Genomic DNA, 24,878 nt, shown 5'->3' on the forward strand with positions numbered 1-24,878 from the left:
TATAATGGTATCATAAACCTTTTCAAGAGGATAATTTTGCGATCACCTCTAACAATCCAGTCTACTAAAACAAAGATCTGTACAAATTTAGGCCCATAATTCCTTATCCCCAATTACATAATCCAAAAAGATCTAAAAACTTTAGCAGCAAAACCTGTCCTGATTTTAGTTTCTATTTACCCCACTCGGTTCACCAAACTGGCCTTCGAAGCCATGACTAATTCTTTTTTTTTTTGCTTTTTAGGGCCATACCCAAGGCGTATGGAAGTTCCCAAGCTAGGAGTCGAATCAGAGAGAAAGCCTCTGGCCTACACCACAGCCATAGCAACTTGGGATCTGAGCTGCGTCTGCGACCCACACCACAGCTCACAGCCATGATGGATCCTTAACCCACAGAGTGAGGCCAGGGTTTGAATCCGAATCCTCATGGATACTAGTCATAGTTTCTGCTGCACCACAATGGGGGAACTCCGAAGCCATGAATAATTTGGTCTCTGCCTACTTTTTAGGTTTATTGTCCAACTCATCATCCTATAGGTGCTCTGAACATCTGCATACCACGTGGTCCACTCGCCCCCTCCTGAGGACCTCCACTGAGGCTGCTCCCAATTCCTGAATGGACGTCTCTTCCCAGGTCTACATGAAGGCCTAGCACAGGCCTCCTTTTCACATCACGTATGTCAATCAGAACTAAATGTCCTCCTCCTGTGCACCCACAGTGTACCGCTGAGATACACTGAGCTGGAGGCCAGCCATGCTGTCCCTTTCCCCCATGTGGCCAGGCCTTTCAGAAAGCACTGTCCCAGTTTCTTAACACAGTGCTTTACACTGAGTGGGACACCTACAGTGTCACCTGTCCCCTAATGATACTCAACTGAAGGATGAGCATAACCCTCTCAGGGCTGCTATCCAGGGAAAGGTTTAAAGTCCCATCGCTTGCCAGACATAGCCATTTGAGTGCTGGCACATAGGAGGTAAAGGAGAAGGCAAAGAAACAAAAAGCTGCACAACAGCTACAGCAATGAGGCTGCAGAGACCTGGAGCAGCACAGGAAGGTCGAAGAAACAGGCCGTTTACCAGAAGACTCTTCCAGGCTTGCCAAGGCCATCAGTCTCTCATTTTCTAGGAAACTTGTGTGGCTCAAGTCACTGTTTGGCTCCCTCTCTTCAAAAGGTTTTCCAGCATCAGGAACAACAACCTGGAGGAAATAAAACCATGATGAGAGGAGCATAGTCACCACTTGACCAGCGCACAGGTTGCAAAAGCAGCTACCAACATGGCCCCGGGTCAGCATGAGCAGCCACAGGTCAGGCAAAGAAGGGCTGGCTGGCTGTTGTACAGTATTAATTAACAACTTTCTTCCTACCTCCAGGCCTCTCCCTCCCCTGATGCTCCCCAGGAGACATCCTGAAATACAGGGTTTCATACTGTGTGCACATGCCAGAGACCTGGTCACGCAGTTCCACACTAACACACAATTGATCCAGGCAGCTCCAGGCTGGATAGGAGGGCAAGTTAACAGCAGAGCTGGACTTGAGACCCTCACTGCTCCAGCCAGGAACCACAAGGCACAGAGCAGTTTGCGGGGACACTCAAGGCCCAAAAAACAATGTCGATTTCCTCAACCGTAAGTTTTATTTCACACTCATATTAAATATACAGCAAACAATCCATCTTAAGAATTAGACTGCAGGAGTTCCCATTATGGCACAGGAGAAACAATCAGACTAGTAACCATGGGGTTGCAGGTTTGATCCCTGGCCTCACTCAGTGGGTTAAGGATCTGGTGTTGCCATGAGCTGTGGTATAGGTCGCAGACGTGACTCAGATCCTGCGTTGCTGTGGCTGTGGTGGAGGCTGGCAGCTTGTAGCTCTGATTAGACTCCTAGTTTGGGAACCTCCATATGCCGAGGTTGGGGCCCTAAAACAAACAAAACAGCAAAAAAAAAAGAATTAGATTGCAAAATGCAACCTAACTTTTCAGATAACAACAGAGGCTCTCCATGCAACTGCACACTGGTGGTAGGCAGAGTGGACGGACAACACCAAGGGATGCTCATCCAATCTAGGGCACCAGGCAAACTGCTGTCACAATCTGGTTTGAGATTCTTCATAATAATCAAGAGGAAGAAAACCTCTGCCTCCTGGGTCATGTTGGCACTAAGAGCGCAGCTGCTCTGCCATGCTCGGTGCCTCACACAGGGCAACAGAACGAAGACCTGTCTCACTCTCATCAAGTGCTACGGCATATGGCACCCCGGACGAGAGCCCCTGCCCCAGCTCCAGGACGGCCCAAGCCCAACCACAAGGCCAAGGTTGCCTCGCTGGCCCAGAGGCCAGGTTTCCTATCGCACCCAATCACCTCCTGCCTTCATTTCTTCACCCCTTTCTACCAAGCATCTCATGTCTCTGCATGTGCTCCACTGCTTTCCTGGTTTTTTGTTTGTTTGTTTTGTTTTTTTTTTACTATTTCTTGGGCCGCTCCCGCGGCATATGGAGGTTCCCAGGCTAGGGGTTGAATCGGAGCTGTAGCCACCGGCCTACGCCAGAGCCACAGCAACGCGGGATCCGAGCCGCGTCTGCAACCTACACCACAACTCACGGCAACGCCAGATCCTTAACCCACTGAGCAAGGGCAGGGACCGAACCCGCAACCTCATGGTTTCTAGTCGGATTCGTTAACCACTGCACCACGATGGGAACTCCTGCTTTCCTGTTTTATGGCCCCCTCTTTCCATTAATGATTTCTAATACTTTTAGGAAGTCAATTCTTCAACCATCCTAAGGAAATAAATTACCTATCATAGGAAAAGTTATGATCCCTCTATTAGAAACCATTTTTTTGGAGGGTAAGAAGGATGGACTAGGGGGTTGGGATCAGCATATGCACATGGAGGTAACAGAATCAATCACTGGCCAAAAGAGACCTGCTGCATAGCACAGAGAACTCTGCCCAGTACTCTGTGATAATCTATGCAAGGAAAGAATCTGAAATAGTATGGATGTTTGTACATGTATAACCAAAACATTATGTTTTACAGCAGAAATTATCATAACATTGTAAATCAACCACACTTCAAAGAAACTTTAAAAAAAAGAAACCATTCTTCCTAAATGTTCAAGAAATCATGCTTTTGAGTTTCAATTTGACTATCCGAGTTCCTCTAAAAAACCTCTCTTACACATGGCTGCTCATGGTTGCACACAGAGGGAGCAAGTGTGCAGAGCAGGGGTCACAAGCATTTTCTGTAAAGGGCCAGACAGTAAACATTTCAGGGTTTGCCAGCCGTGCAGTCTCTGTCACAACTTCTCAACTCGGCTGATGTGGCACAAAAGCAGCTGTAGACAATACAGAAACAAATGGACATGGCCGAGTTCCCATAAAACATTACAGAAAGAGGCAGCAGATTTGACACGGTTAGTGAGCTATCGTTTGGCAGCCCCCACAGGGAAACAGCTCTTACTTCAGACTGATTTCCATCATTTTGTAAGAATAATGTTAATTTTTTTTTTTTTGCTTCTGTTGCTGGTCTAAACTGTTATGTTGGCTATTCTTGTGTTGATTTTATTTTTTTTAAAGAATTTTATTACATTTATAAGTGTACAACAATCATCACAACCAAATTTTACAGCATTTCCATCCCAAACCCTCAGTGCATCCTCCCACCCCCTCAACCTGTCTCCTTTGGAAACCATAAGTTTTCCAAAATCTTTGAGTCAGTATGTGTTCTGCATAGAAGTTCACTGTGTCCTTTTTTTAAGATTCCACATGTAAGTAATAGCATTTGATGTTGGTGTCTCATTGTCTGACTAACTTCTTAGGATGATAATTTCTAGCTCCATCCATGTTGCTGCAAATGCAATAATTTCTTTCCTTTTAATGGCTGAGTAATATTCCATTGTATATATGTACCTCATCTTCTTTATCTACTCCTCTTTTGACAGACATTTAGTTTGTTTCCATGTCTTTCCATGCCAGCCCCCACAGGGAAACAGCTCTTACTTTAGACTGATAGCCATCATTTTGTATGAATAATGTTAAAAATTCTTACAAAAGTAGGAGTTCCCGTCGTGGCGCAGTGGTTAACGAATCCGACTAGGAACCATGAGGTTGCGGGTTCGGTCCCTGCCCTTGCTCACTGGGTTAACGATCCGGCGCTGCCGTGAGCTGTGGTGTAGGTTGCAGACGAGGCTTGGATCCCGAGTTGCTGTGGCTCTGGCGTAGGCCGGTGGCTACAGCTCTGATTCAACCCCTAGCCTGGGAATCTCCATATGCCGCAGGAGCGGCCCAAGAAATAGCAACAACAACAACAACAACAAAAAGACAAAAAAAAAAAAAAAAATTCTTACAAAAGTAAAACAAAATAAAAATTGCATTTCCTTTTTGGAAGTTTTAAAAATACTTAGGTTAGGTTATATTTTATAAACAACTCTAATACATGACTACAGGCCTGAAAACGCAGTTCACTGCTTACGCTGGACATAAAACTGCTCACTGCTCAGCCCTTCCTTTTCACCTCAAGAAAGAGGTGGGGGGTTTCAGTCACATGCCTCTGCCTGTGCACACACATGCATGATGCACATGCACACACACACAGAAGTGGACATCATGTCCAGGCTCATAAATCAGAGTTGTATCCCAACCCATCCAACACAGTGATTTACTCAGGGGAAGACAGAAGCAAGTGAGCTCATTATAACTTTTTTTTTTTTAACTCTGAAAGATGACCTCTTTTTTTTTTTTTTTTTTTTTTTGGCTCTTTAGGGCCGCACCCACTGCATATGAAGGTTCCCAGGGGTCCAATCGGAACTGTAGCCTCCGGCCTACGCCAGTGCCACAGCAACACCAGATCCGAGCCTCATCTGCGACCTATACCACAGTTCACGGCAACACTGGACCCTTAACCCACTGATCAAGGCCAGGGATTGAACCCGCAATCTCATGGTTCCTGGTCAGATTTGCTTCCGCTGCGCCACAACGGGAACTCCCCAAATGACCTTCCTTTTTGATTACAAACGTTAAGGGTGTACACTTGGGTTGCTTACAAACAAAAACAGCCTCCCTGTCATTCAACGGATGACCGAGTGCCAACTCTGTGCTGGACACACAGGATGCAATAAACAAAACGAAGATGACCCGGATCCCACTGGGAGCAGAGCAGAGGTGCAGCCCATCCTGGAGACACACACAAGGCCCCCACTTAGCCCTCAACCTCCCGCTTACTCACAGCGGTCACAGGCATTTCTGCTACTTACACGTAAGACTTCGATACTATAGCACTCGGCACTCATATATGCAAAAAATGAACTTTCACTCTAATAACATTAAAATTGATAACATGTAAGATTACCTTGTTCTCCTTATTCATCCATGATGGTGAACAAAAATCAAGAGGAAAGTCTGTTCAAGAAAAAAAGAAACTGAGAGTCCAAGTTATTTCATCAACCAAATATCCAACAATACTCAAAACCAGCAAACCGACAAACTAAACATTTTTCTCTTTGAAAAGAATAGAGCACTTCTAAATGACGGTATAGGAGCCCATCACTGGTCAGTTAAACTGTTGGAGGAACCTCTGTGGCTCAGCAGGATAAAACTCCAGCATTGTCACTGTAGCAACTCAGGTTGCTGCTGCGGTGCGGGTTCAATCCCTTGCCAGGAACTTCCACAAGCCAAGGGCACAGCCAAATAAAAAACACTACAGGGTGGGAATGAGGGAAGAGAGAAACAAGGAAAATGACACCACAGGGAGCAGGACATCTCCAGGACAAGTGACCTTATAGACACCACAAAAAAGGTACCAAAACACAATGGAACCTTCCAAGGAGCCCAGTTCAAGCAGACTGACCAAGATGGCTAGTACACTGAGTATGGACCAGAGAACTATATGATAAGCAAAAATTATGTTTGTTAGGGTATTAACACTGTGGTTATCTAGGAAAATGCCCATATTTTTAGAAATGCAAGCTGTGTGAGAATAAAATAAAGTCTGGGAATTCCCATCGTGGTTCAGTAGTTAATGAATCCGACTAGGAACCACAAGGTTGTGGGTTCGATCCCTGGCCTTGCTCAGTGGGTTAAGGATCCAGCATTGCCGGGAGCAGTGGTATAGGCTGCAGACGCATCTCGGATCCCGCATTGTTGTGGCTCTGGCATAGGCTGACAGCTTCAGCTCCGATTAGACCCCTAGCCTGGGAACCTCCATGTGCCTCGGGAGTGGCCCTAGAAAAGGCAAAAAGACAAAAATTAATTAGTTAATTAATTGAAATAACGTCTGAAACTTTTATCCTCTTATTTTTCCCTCCTGTATACTCTTTTTTTGGCCCCACTCACAGCATGTGGAAGTTCCTGGGCCAGGGATCAAACGTGCACCACAGCAGCAGCCCAAGCCACAACATTGACAACACCAGATCCTTAACCTGCTGAGCCACTAGAGAACTCCTACATACCTTTTATTTTTTTTGTCTTTTTAGGGCCGCACCTGCAGCATGTGGAGATTCCCAGGCTAAGGGCTGAACTGGAGCTATAGGCGCTGGCCTACACCACAGCTCACAATACTGGATCCTTAACCCATTAACCAAGGCCAGGGATTGAACCTGCATTGTGCCAGCAGCTGCAGCTCCAATTCAACCCCTAGCCTGGGAACCTCCATATGCCACAGATGTGGCCCTAAAAAAAAGTTAAAAAAAAAAAAAAGTGTACAAATCAGTGGTTTTTAGTATCTTTATATAGTTGTACAACTATTATCACTAATTCTACAATACTGTCATCACTCTGGAAAGAAATCCTGTACCCATAAACAATCACGACCCATTCTCTCTCCCCCCAGACCCTAGCAATCACTATGCTAATTTGTACCTACAGACTTACCTCAGACACATGAAACCACAGCAATAGCCTTGTGTCACTTAGCCTGTTTTCAAGGTTCATCATATTATAGCACATACCAATACTTCTCTCCTTTTTCTGAGTAATACTCCAACTGTATGGACACACTACATTTTATTTATCCATACATCAGTTGGTGGAGATTTGAGCTGTCTCTTTTTTTTTTTTTTTTCTTTTTAGGGCCACACCCGCAGCATATGGAGGTTCCCAAGCTGGAGGTCCAATGGGAGCTAGAGCTGACAGCCTACATCACAGCCACAGCAACATCAGATACAAGCCACGTCTGTGACCTACATCACAGCTCACAGCGATGCCAGATCCTTAACCCACTGAGCAAGGCCAGGGATTGAACCCACAACTTCATGGTTCCTAGTCAGATTCATTTTCGCTGTACTATGACGGGAACTCTGAGCTGTTTCCACTTTTTGGCTATTGTGACTAATGCTGCCATGAGCATTCATGTATACAAGCTTTATGTGGACATACATTTACATTTCTCTGGGTGTACCCTGGGTCACAAGGTAAGACTACCTTTAATGTTTTGAGGAAGCATCAAACTATCCCGCACAGCAGCAGCACCATTTACACCCTGCCCAGCAGTGGTTGCGTCGCAGTTTCTAACCAACACTTGCTATTTCTCATCTTCTTGAGTCTAGTAATTCCAGTGAGCCTGTGGTCTCTCCGGGTTTGATTTTCATTTCCCTGCTGACTACAGCCATTGAGCATCTTTTCATGTGTCTATTGGCCATCTGGACAACTTTCTTAGAGGTACATCTAATGAAAAGCCTTGGCCCATTTACAGTAATGGGTTATTTGTCTTCCTACTGAGTCATAAGTCTTTTTTACATAGTCTAGATGTTAGCCCTTATCATATACATATGATATACTGATATATGTGATCTGTGAATATATTCTCCCATCTTTGGGTTGTTTTTTTACTGCCTTCAAGGTATCTTTTTTTTTTTTTTTTTTTTTTTGCTTTTTAGGGCTGCAGGTGCAGCAAATGGAGGTTCCCAGGCTAGGGGTCATATCAGACCTATAGCTGGCGGCCTACGCCACAGCCACAGCAACGCCAGATCCGAGCCGAGTCTGTGAACTACACCACAGCTCAAGGCAACGCCGGATCCTTAACCCACTGAGCAAGGCCAGGGATCAAACCCACGTCCTCATGGATACAAGTTGGGTTCGTTACTGCTGAGCCATGACGGGCGGGAACTTCTCAAAGTCCTTCTGAAGCACAAAAGTTTCCAATTCTAAGTCAAACTTGTCTTGTTTTCTTTTATTGCCTGCATAAAAAATTTTATTCTACTTTCGTATGTATTTAACATTTTTCATCAGAGAGATATACAAACATCATTTAAAATTTTTAGCTAAACATAAATACACACTCATTCATAAATCTTTTAACATGGGTTCAAGCAAGGCCTTCTGAGTTGCTGCTGTTTAGAGGTACACAGTATCCTTAGCACATTAGCCTAGAATACACGGTTTTCGATTTTTAGTTTTGACTTCTCTGAAGAAAACGTAGAGTACAATCCTACATTTTTTTTTCCTTTTTTTTGGCCATGCCTGTGGCATGTGCATGTGTGAGGTTCCTGGAGAGAGTGAACCCAAGTCACAGCAGTGAGCTGAGCCACTGCAGTGACAACACCAGAGCCTTAACCTGCTGCGACACAAGAGAAGCCCATCCCCCACATTTTTACAGTTTCCCAGATCTAATTTGATAGAAATTTGTCAATTGACTCCAAAATGCTCAGCTTGATTTTCTTAGAAATAATTCAAGAATGTATAGTTTACCAGTTTATATAAAAATAGGCTGAGGGGCGTTCCCATTGTGGCTCAGCAGAAAAAAATCTGACTGGTGTCCATGAGGATGTGGATTTGATCCCTGGGCCTCGCTCGGTGGGTTAAGGATCTGGTGTTGCTGTGAGCTGTGATGTAGACTGCAGATGCGGCTCAGATCTGGCGTTGATGTGGCTTTGGTATAGGCCAGAGGCTACAGCTCTGATTAGCATGGGAACCTCCATATGCTGCTGGTGTGGCACTAAAAAGACAAAAAATAAGATAAAATAAAGTAAAATAAAATAAAATAAAATAAAATGGAACAAATTTTAAAAAAATAAATAACCTTAGGAGAAGTTCCCACCGTGGCTTCAGTGGAAACGAATCTACTAGGAACCATGAGGTTGTGGGTTCAATCCCTGGCCTCACTCAGTGGGTTAAGGATCCAGCATTGCCATGAGCTGTGGTGTAGGTCACAGATGTGGCTCGGATCTGATGTTGCTGTGACTGTGGAGTAGGCTGGCAGCTGTAGCTCCAGTTAGACCCCTAGCCTGGAAATCTCTATATGCCTGGGGTGCAGCCCTAAAAAGACAAAAAAAAAAGAAAAAAGAAAGAAAGAAAGAAAAAGAAAAAAAAGAAAAAATAACCTTAGGAACAAAAATGCCAACAAGAATATAAATTAATTGGTTGGGAAAAAAGGAAATGGTCTATCAGAAATAGCCTCCCTATCTTGAACACAAGTGTGATGTGACCATCAGATAGCATAGCTTCCACAGGAAAGGAGATCTGAGCTTAATCAGGACAAGTAAGAGATTAAGAGATCTTTCCCAGAATTCCTGTGGTGGCCAAGCAAGTTAAGAATCCAACTAGTATCCACGAGGATGTGGGTTTGATCCCTGGCCTCACTCAGTGGGTTAAGGATCTGTCACTGTTGCAAGCTGCATTGTGGGTCACAGATGCGGCTCCGATTTGACCCCTGGTCCAGGAACTTCCATATGCCTCAGGTGCAGCCCTAAAATGCAAAAGAAAAGTGACAAAAGTATTTGTACAACACAGGGAATATAGCCAATATTTTGTAATAACTATAAATGGAACATACCTTTTAAAAATTGTGAATCACTATATTGTACACCTATAGCTTATATAATATTGTACATCAACTACACTTCAACCAAAAACGATTTTAAAAAGGAAATTACGGTATACACATTGAGAAATAATCTCTATTAGATCTCTACAAGATCCAGTACCTTGCTCTTGTTCCACCGGTGAAACCCCATCAGAGGGACCTTGGCTCTGCAGGGGGTTCCTGGCTGCCGCCTGCTCCTCTGCGCCTACCCCTCCATTTTTAAAAACGGCCGCTTTGAGAACAACATCTGACAACTGCTGACTTTCTGCATGGTTCTTTTCCTTGGAGATGGAACTTTTATATTAGGGAACAGAATAAAGATAAAATGTTAGTTACCTTGGGTGTATCTATAATCATCATAGCTATATCCTTAATCAGTTATGGGTTTCATCTCTCAAAAAGAAAAAAATGACAGAACTATTTCTGGGCCCAGCCAGATGTCCTGGGGACTAGACCAACATTTTGGGTCCAGTGGTATACACCTACCAAAATCCAAATATCTTGTTACTCTACCTCTCAAATGATAAAACAAGTTCTTTTTTTCCTCCCCAAGTATGGTGACTATCACATCTAGAGAAAAGCTCAGTTTTTTAAAAATAATGGAGACTTAAAGGACACTGGTATATTTGCCAAATCACCACTTCTCTGAATTACAAACACTGTGAAGGTTTTACTTTGGTCCCTGCCACTGTTCTTTGTTTGACTGTTTTTGGCAGCGGCAGGTGGAAGTTCTGGGACGAGGGGTTGAACCTGGGCCACAGCAGCGACCTAAGCAGCTGCAGTGACAATGCTGGATCCTTAATTGGCTGCGTCACAAAGAACTCCCTGCCCTGTCACTGTTCCTATCCCCATCTTCCTACCTCTGTTGTGTTATATATGGATTAAAAGGTTCTTCCTTAAAGGCAACTTTCCACTCAACCTATGGCACATGCTCTTGGGTCTGTCATGCTAACCACAGCCATGTCACACACAAGGTTGGGGTCAGGGGAGGGCTCAGGCAGAACTTCAGGAAAAAGCTGCTAAATGCAATACATTCACATTCATCACATGACAAACAGATACCTAGGGCCAGGCTTAAATCTGGCCAGAGTAAATTAAAAAAAAAGATAGCTCTTTCATAGATGCCAAGTCCTAATCTTCCATGACTAAGGCAAACTGTAACTTCCGTCCCAGTTTCCCCATCTCTTTATTGGGGCTATCACAGAAAGGCATTCACTTAACCCAAAGGCACATTCACAGGAGAGCTTCATCCCAACCAAAGAGAAGTGAGTAAAACAGAGGGCAGGGGTGGGTGGAAAGACTGGGATGGGTACAAAGTCCTGTAATAGAGAAAACAGAAAAAGAAGTGGGGGTTCACAGCAAAGGAAACCATTACTAGGATGAAAAGGCAACCTACTGAATGGGAGATAATACCTGCCAATCATATGTTCAGAAAGGGGCTAGCATCCAAAATACACAAAGAACTCATACAACTCAATAGCCAAAAAAAAAGCCCAATTAAAAAATGGACAGAAGGCGTTCCCGTTGCAGCTCAGCAGGTTAAAAATCCAACTAGTATCCATGAGGATGCAGGTTTGATCCCTGGCCTTGCTCAGTGGGTTAAGCATCAGCACTGCTGTGAGCAGTGGTGTAGGTGTCAGATGCGGCTTGAATCTGGCATTGAGGTGGCTGTGGTGTGGGCCGGCAGCTGCAGCTCTGATTCAACCCCTAGCCTGGGAACCTCCATACGTCACCAGTGCAGCCTTAGAAAGAAAGAAAAAAAAAAATATCCAATAATCTAAATGCCTAACATGGTATAGTCACTGACACTGACATGTAACCCAGATTCATTATAATAGAAAGATGACCACAGCTGTTAATTTCTAAAAGTTATAAACAGCTTGTGCAGTTTAATCCTACTTCTGTAAAAACCATTTCATACATATACATATGTACACATGCACTGAAGATGGTAAGAAAACTAATAAGAAGAGAATTGGAGTTCCCATCGTGGCGCAGCAGAAACGAATCTGACTAGGAACCATGAGGTTTCAGATTCGTTACCTGACCTCGTTCAGTGGGATAAGGATCCGTTGTTGCTGTGAGCTGTGGTGTAGGTCGCAGAGGCGGCTGGGATCTGGCATTGCTGTGGCGTAGGCCGGTGTCTACAGCTCTGATTAGACCCCTAGCCTAGGAACCTCCATATGCCGAGGATACGGCCCTAATAACACAAAAGAAAAAAAGAAGAAAGAGAATTAATGGCTATGTGCCCATTAGTGGAGCTACAAGCCTTTGCTGTCTCCCTTTTTACTGCCTGTATTTTATTATTCTTTCAGTAAGTATATATTACGCTTGGAAGAGAAAAGGTATTTTGAAAGACTAAAAATGTTTGTTACTAGCACCACATAAAGAAAACTCTTGGAAGGAGTTCCCTTTGTGGCTCAGAAGTTGACAAATCTGACTGGGATCCATGAGGATGTGGATTTGATCCCTGGCCTCACTCGGTGGGTTGGGGATCTGGTGTTGCCATGAGCTGTGATGTGGGTTGCAGACTTGGCTCAGACCCCACAGTGTTGCTGTGGTTATGGCATAAGCCAGCAGCTGTAGCTCCAATTCAACTTCTAGCCTGGAACTTCCATATGCCTAGGGTGAGACCTTAAAAAGCAAAAAAAAAAAAAGAAAGAAAGAAAAAGAAAACTCTTGGAAGAGACACAACCCCAGGTCACTTTTGGTAGATGAGAAGCCCGGTGCTAACATACACGGAGATGCAAGATCAAGCAGGGACTTACTCATCATCCTGGAAGACAAGCTGTAACCTCTCTCTCGGCACACCTTCACTCTGGCTGCCGGGCGACTCAGATGGAACCAAAAACTTTCCTTCCACTAAATAAGAAGCCTGGACATCAGAATACCTACACACACAAAATGTATTTTAACTGTTAATAATTAAATCAGACACATTTAAAACTCACCAAGACACAGAACTGTACTGACAGTTAAACCAACCACTTTTGGGGTAAAAACGAATGGGACCCCCAATGTTCAGAACCATCACCCCGGAGTTCCCATAGTAGCTCAGTGGTTAACGAATCCAACTAAGAACCATGAGGTTGCGGGTTTGATCTCTGGCCTTGCTCAGTGGGTTAAGGATCCGGCGTTGCCGTGAACTGTGGTGTAGGTCGCAGATGTGGCTCGGATCCTGCACTGCTGTGGCTGTGGCGTAGGCTGGCGGCTACAGCTCCGATTAGACCCCTAGCCTGGGAACCCCCATATGCTGCAGGTGCGGCCCTGGAAAAGACCAAAAAAAAAAAAAAAACCCATCACTTCACTTGCAAAGCAGTGAAAATCTCTGCAGTAGAATGTGTATGGAGTAAACCAAAGAGTCACAGAAATCTTAAAGCTCAAGGTTTTGAGAGAGTTAATCCAACCCCTTCATTCCAAACATAAAGATGAATCTCTGCACAGATGGTACAGGTGGAAAGGCAGGAAAGCACTCAGGTTCTTCACACAGGCAAACGGTACACATCACCCTTGGGGACGCAGCTCAAATGATCAGCCACCACGAGGCTGAACTAGTCCAAAGGCAAACACTATGGGCACAAAAGCCATCGGTAGGTGCTCATCACTGGTACTCAATCCCAAATTTACCCACCCACCACTGAGAAGGTGATGGAATAGAAAAGAGAGTTTTATTTCCTATATTGACTTTGCATAAATGGCCAGCTCCCTCGGGTAAAGCAAAAGCTGAAGTTTAGCTGAAAAAATGTACAGAAGAATCAATATGTCACATGCTTTAAGGATCCATTCCTACCTGTTATCAGTGCCGGATCTATTTCTAGCAAGTGTTGAGACAGCAACAGGCAAGCCAAGCTTTGAAGAAAGAGTGACATTTTCCAAAATCCCACTATTACCAAGTAATGAGTTGGTTAAAAAGCTTGGAAAGGACTCTTCAGCTATACCTCGAAAATCCTCCATCTCACTGCAACAATAAAAATATTTTTATAAATCAAATATTACTATAAAACTTCTTCAAATGATCAAGAGTACAAGTCTCATAAACCTTAGAAAACAGATAAATCTTAGGGAAAAAAATCCTATTTTCTTGAAACAGCACTAAGAAGGCGTAATATCAGCAAGCATTGTAAGGTAAAGTAATTCTGACTACACTTCTACTTTATAGCTGAGAACATAAACATCAAACTACCTTATAATTAACATAATAATGAAATACAACACAGCTTAATTTACTCTCGGACTGAACTTATCACTAATGGCACAACACTAACGGCACATCCAAATTATTTCAGAACATTACCTAAAAGTACGTCAGTCGAGTGCACATTCTAACATGGAGTAGAAAAAACAGAACTAGCAAAATCTAGCCCCTGATTTCAGAGATTAAGGATGAATATGGAGAAGTTCCTGCAGTGGCTCAGTGGAAACAAATCCAGCTAGTAACCATGAGGTTTCGAGTTCGATCCCTAGCCTTGCTCAGTGGGTTAAGGATCTGGTGTTGCCGTGAGCTGTGGCGTAGGTCACAGACACAGCTTGGATCTGGTGTTGCTGTCGCTATGATGTAGACTGGTGGCTACAGCTCCGATTCAACCCCTAGCCTGGGAACTTCAATATGCCTTGAGTGTGGCCCTAAAAAGATAAAAAACAAAAAACAAAACAAAACAAAACAGGACGAGTAAGGAGTTCCCATTGTGGCTCGGGGTAACGAACCCAAGTGAGAATCCATGAGGATGTGGGTTTCAATCCCTAGCCTTGCTCAGTGGGTTAAGGATTCCAGCACTGCCCCCTCCTGCCAGCACCCCAGCTCTGCGGTCTTTCCCTCAACACTGCTCATTCTCCCACCTTTAAGGAAGCCCTCCTCCAGCTCAGACCCTGCCACCCCTGCAGCTACTGCTGCCCCATCTGCGCTGCCTTCCCACACAGACCTCCAGGAGGAATCAGCTCTGCCCACCCAGCTCCACTCCAGGCTGGCTTTGTGCCACCACCCCACCAAACATCTGTCAACATCACCACTGCCCTCCCTGCTACACAGCCCCATAACCCCAGGTCAATTTTCAGACCTCCCCCTCTGACCCAACACAACTGAATTCTCACTCCTTCTTCTCAGAAACTTCCTTCACCTGGTTTCTGACTCATAGCTGTTGGGCTCGGGGCTTCACCCACTGCGTCTTGGTCCTTGGAGGGTGCCTCCTGCTCTCCTGCAACCCCGGCCAGTGACGGCTCCTGGGATGCTCCTGGGTCTCTCCCACCTGCCCACCGTCTCTGCATGACTGCCCTCAGCTTCCAGATGCCAAAGCCACAGGACAGGTCCATCTTCAGCCTGGGGCCTTTGCCCTGCCCTACCCACCTGACATTGTCACTTGGATTTCTAACAAGCACCCCTAACGTCAGTCTTGATTCCATCTCCTTGGAACCCCTGCAAAAAAGCTTGCTCTTCAGTCGTTCCCATGGAGCCATGACGACCCCATTCACCAGGTGCTCAGACCAAAAACCACACACACACCCTACATGCAACCCCTCAGCAACTCCCAACAGCCATGTGGTTTCTTGCTACTTCCAAGAAGCCTCCCTGCCTCTCCTCCTCCTCCTCCCAAGACACCCCCTCACCCCTTACACTCCAGTGATCCTGCCGGACAAGTCAAAGGCCATCACTCCTTAGCTGAGAACTCTCCCCTGGCTTCCTGTCTCCTGAGAAAGTCAGCCTTTCTCCCCTCCCTCCATCCTCACCTTACTTGCTGGGAATGCCCAGAACTTGGACCTCAGCTCCATCATGCAGCCCTCGCCTTAAATGAAGAGATCTCAAACTCAGTGCCTTTACGCAAACACACTGACAGACACTAAGACCAAGTGAAGCTACAGATGCATGTGAACCTATTTAAATTCAGTGAAATCATCGTTGCCAAATAAAACACATCTAGTGGAGCCCATTCCTGAGGGCAAGGCATGTCTACATTGAAAACACACCCTGAATCATTCCACATCTGTCTCTGCTACAACTACCCTGCCCTACTGAAAAGCCTCCTAACCAGCCTCCACGCTTCCAGTCTTACCCTACAATTCCTTCTCCACTGGCAAAGGGGCCATTACATGTGAATCTGGAACCGTACCTTCCTGACAACTTCAGTGAGGCACCTCCTCTCCCGCCCACCCAGCCTCACTCACCACACACTAGTTTTTCCATTCCTGCAAGAGCCAAACCCATCCCTACCTTGGGGCCTGGAATACGCTTGTAAATACCTGCACAGCTGGCTCCTTCCCAACATTCACCTCAAGGTAAACGTCACCTTCTAAGCGAGGTGACCCCCTATCAGGAAGTCAAAGTGGCCCCACGGTTTGCCACGATCATTTTAATTTCTTCCAGCATTTATCACTGTCCATGTTGGTCTGTCTTCTTCCACTAAAAAGACTGCTCCCTAAGAGCAGAGGCCTTGCCTGTATGTCACTCCTTAAACTACTGCACAAATCTTCCAACTAGCCTCCTGCATCTAGTCTTGTGCTTACTAAGTCACTCATTCATTTACAAATACATACACCCTGTCCAAATATACACCAATCTCTTTAAGGGTTACCATCCCTCTTTAGGATTCAAATCCAAGAAAATCAGATATTAAGCAAAGATCATTCGTGCAACAATCATTATCAAACACAAACTATGAAAGACCCTCTGCATGAAGCAACATACATGGCAGCTCCCCTAAGGAAGCTGACAACCCCTATCACTTACGACACACCTAAAGTGCTCCAGTAGAGCTTTGCTGAGCATGCAAACAGTAACACAATCCAGTGGAAGATTCCTCAAGATGCAATCTAATACCCAGTCTCTCTTTCCCAGAAAGAATTACGCTCGCTCTAAGCCATCCATGTTGCCCCACATTCCTAGAGCTTTCCTAGAAAGGAAAATCCCCTAACTCGTCCCTATTGCATTACCAGCCCTCCTCAATCACCTTAAGTATTAACACAACACAATGTTATACTTCCCTTGACTATGTCTGAACTAAGTAACCATGTTTGGGATTTCTCTTGATTTTTGCTTAAAGCAGCAACCTCAATTTTCATGCTTGAGTGTACTCATTTAATTACTTTAATTTCGGGCGTGGATATATAAAATATCATTTGCTGTAGTCGACTGGAAGCCTACGTTTATAAGTGAACACATTCAAAAGCATATGCTGCAGAACAAAGGCAAAGTCAAACCTCCCCAAAATCCTAGGGCACTCTTTACAACTAGGTAGGCATTTGGTATAGCAGTTTTCAAAGCTTACCGTAATCTTTGCCCTAAAACTTGAAATCCGGAGAAAGAGTTTATTTTGGGGCAGTAAAAACTCCAGTCGAACGACCTCAAAATGGTAACAGCGAGTGAAAACACTGTCATGAAAACAGCTGTCCTCCAGGCGACCGCCTCGAAGGGGACCTCATGCTTCAGCAAACAAAGTCTGCAGTCGGGAGAAAAAAAGCAGAGTGACGTCAAACACTGTCTCTTTTCCCGTTTTTCCAAGAAACGATCCGCGGGGCCGCAGCGGGACCCGCCGGTCAGCAGCGCGTGACCCCCGCCCGCCGGGCCCGCGAGCGGGGGGGCGTATGAGGGAGGGGAGACCCGGGACCGGGCAACAGAAACGAGACCCGAGTCCGGAGGCCCGGCCCTCACATCAGCACAAGTCGCCGCCGCCCCTCCACCGAGCCCGCGTAGCGGGAAGCAAAGGCCGAGCAAGTTCAAAGTTCGCGGAGGAGGGGGCGTCCGGTGTCCGAGAGCATCGAAAGTGCGCGTGCGCCCGTCCCCCACTGCGGCCGCCGGGTTAGGCCGTACCGCGCGCCCCTCGGGTTTACGTCGGTTCGCGGCACGAGGCGAGGGGCGGGGACACCAAGCGGGCTTTGGATTGGACAGCGCAAAGTGACGAGCGCGCTGATTGGACGAGGGTGCGCGCCCGGATTTGAAGCTTGAAGTCTTACTCCAGCCTGAAGGCACCGCCCTGAGAGCCACGCCCACTGGAGAAGACCGCCCTCCCTTACCCGGGACACCCGGGCGCGGTCTCTCACCTTGTGTGTACTACAGTATTTCGGGTGGACAAGTCACCTGACACACCCCGACCTCGGAAGTGTCGGCACTCTGTCCCTACAGGAACGGACGTGAAATGTGCGGTCATCTGCCGCACGTTTACACGGTTGCAGCTACGGTTTTAAGTCATCCCCGGGTCCGCGCTACACCGAGTCGTTGTTACAGCGCAGTAAGGTTGGTCTGGGTGGAAAGGGGTGAGACCATCCATCCCTAATTACCTTCCTACGTTTTCCCGTCCTCCTTAGCCACGAATCTCATCACCAACACCTGCTCAGCACGAAGCCCTAACTGAAACCTTACTGCTGCTCAGCTTTACTCAAACCACTTCGCTTTATCTCAGAATTTCTTCCACACAGTCCCTCTTTTCCAAAGTAAACTCCTAAACTTCATTCAACCGGTTATGAATATTGACGCTGCACATTTGGGAGAGAATGGGGGGAAAAAGTTGACTTTAACAGTCCCTATTCCTAATTTTAGCCTGGTGGGGAAAGACATGTTAATCACATGACTTTCTATCTCCTCCAAAATATTGCCCAATTACCATTCCTGCAGGCCATCGTCACTGTTTTGCTCTCTCTCTGCCTTTGGAAATGCTGCATCTCTCCATCTTAAAAACGAAGCAAAACACCTACCCTTCCTTAATTGTTTCATCTCACAAAAATCATTCTGTCTTTCCTACCCTTAATCAACTCCTCTCACATCTTACACCACTCATTCCATGTTTTCTGGCTGGCTTGGCCCCAAACACTACTTCCACAAATGTCAGAGTCAGTGACATCTCCGCAGTTCTCTTGACATCTCTTCTTGAAATCTTCCAGCCTTGACATTTAACTACCCCCCTCTTCTACCTCTGTCCACACTCAATGAACAAAGATTAAGTGGAGAAAATCTCAAATATTTTTGATAGGCCAGAAATAGATTTATTAAAATAGGATGCTTGTGAGAGACACAAGCAGGCAGGCAAAGAAGCACTGCCAAGATTTTCTGAATCTTGAAAAATAATCCAAATGTTTAGCGCTAGAGCTGAAAGGATGCTATTTTTGTATAACGAGCAGCCCTCTACCTACACCATGGCCACATGCTGGTGGTGAACTGCTGGAATGTGTCCATGCTCCACCCTGTTGCAGCTTACCATCCTTCATAAAGATCAAGTGACCAGAGCTCTCCCCGAAACACCCAGCAACCCGACCATGATCCCAAAGTATCTGTGGGACAAGAACCTAGACTCTTGACACCAGACTGCCTAAATCTGCTCAAATCTCAGTGTTCTCACTGCCTATGCTGTGCAGCCTCACGCAGCTTTAAGCTGCAGGTGTCCTCAAGGTTTGGTTGAGGATTAAACCAGTTAAGTTGCATAAGGCATCTACAATATTGGCCTATAGAAGGAAGTACTCAACTAACATATCCAACTTCACTTGCCAGCTGAAGACGAAGAACTCCCAGTGAATTCCCATCTCCACATTCAAGTAGAGCTTGAAGCAGCCCCATGGCCACAGGTACCTCCCAGGGAGTTAGAAGTAACACCTATCCAGGGAGGAAAAGGCAGGTGTCTCCCATAACTCCCCTTTACCAACTGTTTTGAGTGGTAACATGTCAACCACAGACACCTTCTACAATGTAAATCTCACTTGCTCCCCAGATGAATCTTATTCTTTCATGAGACTAATACTCACATCCTCCTGCCTGAACACACCCCATCCTGTTCTGGGTTTGGACCATCTCCCTGGACTCTACCTTTCTCCGTGAGATGTCACATCCCTTCCAAACCCTGCTGGCTCCAATAAATCAATGTAATGCCTACTGTACTGCTCAACCTTTACTATGAAGCTGAATCCTCATTACCCCCTTGTAAATTCTGTAAATGCCTTCTTCCATCAGAGTGAATGTATACAAACTACCTCCTTTTACATATCTCTGATTATTTGACTCAGTATCTTATACAAGATGCCCAATATTCACTGAATTGAAGAGTCTGTGTCAACTCATTCTACCATCCTATCCCAGGTGCCTCTATGATTGGAAATCTCAAAGACCTGGAATCCTAATCCTGAGCTAGATCCCAGCTTAAAGTGAGATCCTTGTTACTATGAAACTAGACAAGTCCACTAGTCTTAAACATATTCTTTAACAGAATGAAGACCTTTGAAAATTATTTAGAAAGAGCTTTTTTCTTACATTGGAATGCTAAGATAACTCTACATACAAAACATTTAAATTACTAGACATACAAAACTCACATGTTCCTTAAAATGTATCTTAGAAGCTATTTATCCTTTGCTCAAGGGTTATGACACTGATAGGAAAGAGTCTTTGAAAATTAGGTTAGGGAGTTCCCGTCGTGGTGCAGTGGTTAATAAATCCAACTAGGAACCATGAGGTTGTGGGTTTGATCCCTGGCCTTGCTCAGTGGGTTAAGGATCCGGCGTTGCCGCGAGCTGTGGTGTGGGTCGCGGACGTGGCTCGGATCCCGTGTTGCTGTGGCTGTGGCGTAGGCTTGCGGCTACAGCTCCAATTCGACCCCTAGCCTGGGAATCTCCATATGCCACAGGAGCAGCCCTAGAAAAGGCGAAAAGGCAAAAAGACAAAAAAAAAAAGAAAGAAAAGAAAAGAAAATTGGGTTATAAGTTATAATATACATTTACAACTATATCTATGTGTGATTAGCTTACAGACATGCTGTTCCAATTACATCTTTCTCTAGCCATGAGAATTCCTGAGAAAACTGAAATATTACTAGTCCCACAGTTTTAATCATTTTATCAGTCATTGTCAAGTATATTCTGATTTCAGATTTTAAAATATCATTTTAGGGGAGTTCCTGTGATGGCTCAGCAGAAACAAATCTGACTAGGAACCATGAGGTTGTGGGTTCCATCCCTGGCCTTGTTCCGTGGCTTAAGGATCTGGCGTTGCCATGAGCTGTGGTACAGGTCATAGATGTGGCTCGGATCTGGCGTTGTGGTGGCTGTGGTGTAAGCCAGCAGCTATAGCTTCTATTGGACCCCTAGCCTGGGAACCTCCATATGCTGTGAATGAGGCCCTAAAAAGCAAAAAAATAAAATACCATTTTAGAATACAATCTAATGTATATTAGATTGAAAGCGGACATTTTTCAGTTCTAGATGTTAGTCTACATATAACTTTCTCCTTTCTAAATAAATGCCATGATTAGCCCTTAATTTGTTTGGATTTTTTGTTTGTTTTAGCAACGTGATATTTTAAGAAGATAAAAGCATTACCAACCATCAAATAGGATACATTCTATTTTTATAAGGCAACAGATTCATATCTTTAAAAATATATTTTATTAAAGAATCTACTTGGACAATAATTACAAAAGTTTTAAACAGTAATTCCAAGCAGTAAAAGAGGCAGTCTCCTTTAAAACAAAAAAAAAAAAAAAAGACCAAACAGTCCATATTAAGTTTTGCTGCTTTATACACAGGAATGATTTATTTTACAAACTAGTCATTTGCAACATTAGCCTGTAAAATTAAGAACATTTCTTAATATGTCTCAAAGGCAAAGTGAACTTTATAATGATCTTTGTAATGATATGCTTTCACATTAACCAGTATGACAAATCACAAGAAACTTAATACCGTGACAGTTCAAAATAAAATGTACAGAACAGGCATTCTGAAGCCAGCTACTGTGGCCGTCATGTGTACACCTCTCGTATTTCACCAAAGGTTCTGAAGTCAGCTACTGTGTGTTAACTCTCAGAGTCACTGTTGTGTGTACACATCTCATATTTCATCAAAGGTTATCAACCAACGAGGCAACTATTCCTTTGATGTGGAAGCACAAACACATTTAGGTTCCAAACACCATGTTCTGGTTGTAGTACATGCAAGACAGACCCTAAATTAGAAAAATCTTCTGAAAGAAAATGAAGAAAAACAAAAAGCCAAGAATGAAAGCATTTACAAGCACTTGAATAAGGCCTTTAAGTGTTAAATCAGTGTTTTAAACCCCTTCATTCTCAGGCAAGGGATTAAGAGGCCGAGAGAGAGATGGTCTGCGAGGGTGAGGATACTGGAGGCTGGCAGTGTCAGCAGCGCAAGAGTGCTCTACCAGAGGAGGAGGAGGAGGGAGCTGGGCATAGCTGGGCCGGCTCCATGCAGCCCGTGGGGAGTCCAGAGGGGGAAAGAAACACCTGAAACAGCGAAGACAGGAACAAAACACCAAAACAACAGAGAGAGAAAAAAAGAAAAAACAGAAGAAAAAGAGAAAAGGAGTAAATACAAAGAGAACCAAAGAGGAAAAAACACATGCTAGAAAAAAAAGCTTTAGTATATTCATGCCAAAACTAACAGAACATAACAGCAAAATCAAGACCCTTACTCAAATCAGGCTTGTTTAAGCAAGTATAGAAACTTGAAAAAAGAAATACAATCTGTTAAACTAAAAATGCTAAAAAAAAAAAAAAAAGAAAAAAAAGAAATTCTCAGTATGAATGTTACAAAAAGACGTTAATTTTATAATTTAAAACATTTCTTAATCTCTCAGAGACGCATTTGACCCTGCACTGTAATTTACAAATCAAGTAAGCTTTCTCTTTCAGCACCGCTTCATCTGTAGCAGCAGTAGCAGCAGCAGCACGTTTTTTAGTCAATACATGATACCCAGAAGCAATTCAGAGAGACGATCACAGAGTATAGCCAGCTATTGCAACGTGCTTTTGAAGAAACATGATCTTTGAACATACTTAACTGTTTTTCTTCAGAAATCTTAGGATAGTACAAAATTTTGATAAGTAAAAGGGCTCAAAAAATATGTCCTCTTAGTCTTCCGCCATTTTATGACTTACCCGTAATACTTAAGCAATTTTGCAAAAAAAGATTTCTAGCTTTGTCATCAGGAGACATGAACTAAATGAAGCAGCCAACAAAATCAAGAAGATCCTGGGGCATGGAATGTGGAGGTTACTGTCCATGCAGTTTTAGCTAAATTTTAACTGCTTCTTAAATAATGTGTCCAAATTCGACTTGAAGGAAAACTTAAGCCCCGGAATCACACCATAAAAATGTACAAGCACATATTAGAAATATCTTTAGTGAGTATGAATCAAGAACTTACAAAGGTGTTTTCATTTTACCACCAGATTATAAATGAAGCAATACCAAATGTTTAATTTGGCTACAAACTATACAGTCAAGTTACTTTCATTTCACTACACCTCTTAGTCTCACTAATATTTTTTAAATATTACAAAGAAATAACAGCTGTACTGATTATCATGTATAAACCAATTCTACAAAAGGTAAACAAATTAGCACTCAAAACAATCTTTATGAAAAATATTTATTCAGTCTTCAAATTAAAATTATAAAAATTCATTTTAGCTTACTGTTTTAGAAAATAAAAGTCATACACCTATAGATAATAATATTCTCCAAATGGAATAAAGTGATATTTTTCCCTCCTCCCAACAACTGAGGATGGTAACAATCCTTTAATTTTAAAACCCATGTTAGTTTCAGAAACATTTCAAAAAATTGTTTTGGTGACAATGTCTCAACAAAAAGCCTCTCCGTTTATATTTCAAAAGTTTCAAATAGTGTCAATAAACTGGCTAGTACAAAAAAAATGATATACACTGTATTTTTAAAGGCCTTTTGGATTGCGTTTAGTAGTAAGCAGGCTGCTGGTGTATCTTGGGAGAGGTCAAACGGCGCTGGGGAAGGGGAAAAGGAGCTCGCTTTCCATTCCTGTGTGCATGCAACAAGCAGCAAAACAGCAAAGTTACTCCAGTTAGCTGGTACTCAGCTGTGCTTTCTGTTAAAGGACATAATACAAATGGAGAAGGGAAAATGCATCACAGATCTAACGCACACGGTTATTGGCACAATAAGAACACAGATCAAGAGGTCAAAGCTCTTTACAAAAGAAAATATGCAGTACAGGCAGCACCCAAAACCCAGATTTTTAAAACACAATCAACACTAGTATCTTCTGCTTCGTGAAATAACCTTTATAATCTGCTATCTTCTACAGTAACCTGAAATGGTTTTCATGCAAATACTTATTAAAAAGTAGGACTTCTTTATAAAAATATAACAATATAAAACGAGTTGAGGACATTTTAAATACAATTCTCTTATGTACTTTATCACAACAGGACAACCACAGGACAGCTTGTTATAGCTGTGCTTTGATGTTTCCTGGACAGTATCCCCAATTACTCACAAAGTCAGAGTAAAATAACTTTACCTTACAAATTCACATTTGAAACTTGAATATGAAAACAAAAGGATGACTCTTTAGATGACATCGTTCTTTACTGAGAATCTAAAATACACTGAAAATTCTAAAAATCAAGAACTCAAAATTTTACCATTTCCTCTTATAATCTCCATGAAAGTTTGTCTTTTGTCTTTTTGTCTTTTTTGTTGTTGTTGTTGCTATTTCTTGGGCCGCTCCCGCGGCATATGGAGGTTCCCAGGCTAGGGGTTGAATCGGAGCTGTAGCCACCGGCCTATGCCAGAGGCACAGCAACGCAGGATCCGAGCCGCGTCTGCAACCTACACCACAGCTCACGGCAACGCCGGATCGTTAACCCACTGAGCAAGGGCAGGGATCGAACCCGCAACCTCATGGTTCCTAGTCGGATTCGTTAACCACTGTGCCATGACGGGAACTCCTCTCCATGAAAGTTTGAAACGCACATACCAAAAAAAAAATTTTAACTCACTCTTCTACAAAGCCTTGATTGGTGTTTTTTACTTAAAATTTCATTTTCACCTGACTCAAAGACTACCCTACCAGCACTAGCAACACTCATGTTCCTCTGGACTAAAGCCCCAGTGTTGTCCAGCATTTCCTCTTCGTCTCACTACTTCAAAGCAAAGTAAAATCTTACAGAGTTATAGGCATTTCTGAGAGACCACTACATTTCAGAAAACAATTTGGTTTAACAGCCTCAGAACCTACCTGTAAATATTAAGACCAAGTAAGCCACATATAGAGCCACCTAAGTGCATTTTTTTCTAGCGTCACAGTTACATGTGAATTTCTTCATTCAAGCT

The 24,878-nt window shown here is 43.8% G+C and overlaps 1 protein-coding gene across 1 annotated transcript in view; it reads right to left on the bottom strand.

Moving 5' to 3' along the window:
• The window catches only part of CEP192 (centrosomal protein 192), a 122,241-nt gene that overhangs the window by 78,005 nt on the left and 19,358 nt on the right, over positions 1-24,878 (bottom strand). The window contains 6 exon segments of the mRNA XM_021096019.1: positions 1,078-1,198; positions 5,352-5,401; positions 9,922-10,094; positions 12,569-12,691; positions 13,591-13,758; positions 17,057-17,227. Coding sequence (XP_020951678.1) covers positions 1,078-1,198; positions 5,352-5,401; positions 9,922-10,094; positions 12,569-12,691; positions 13,591-13,758; positions 17,057-17,227 — 806 coding nt within the window.

Source organism: Sus scrofa, chromosome 6 (assembly GCF_000003025.6).
Source record: "Sus scrofa isolate TJ Tabasco breed Duroc chromosome 6, Sscrofa11.1, whole genome shotgun sequence".
In the NCBI taxonomy this organism is placed as follows: Eukaryota; Metazoa; Chordata; class Mammalia; order Artiodactyla; family Suidae; genus Sus; species Sus scrofa.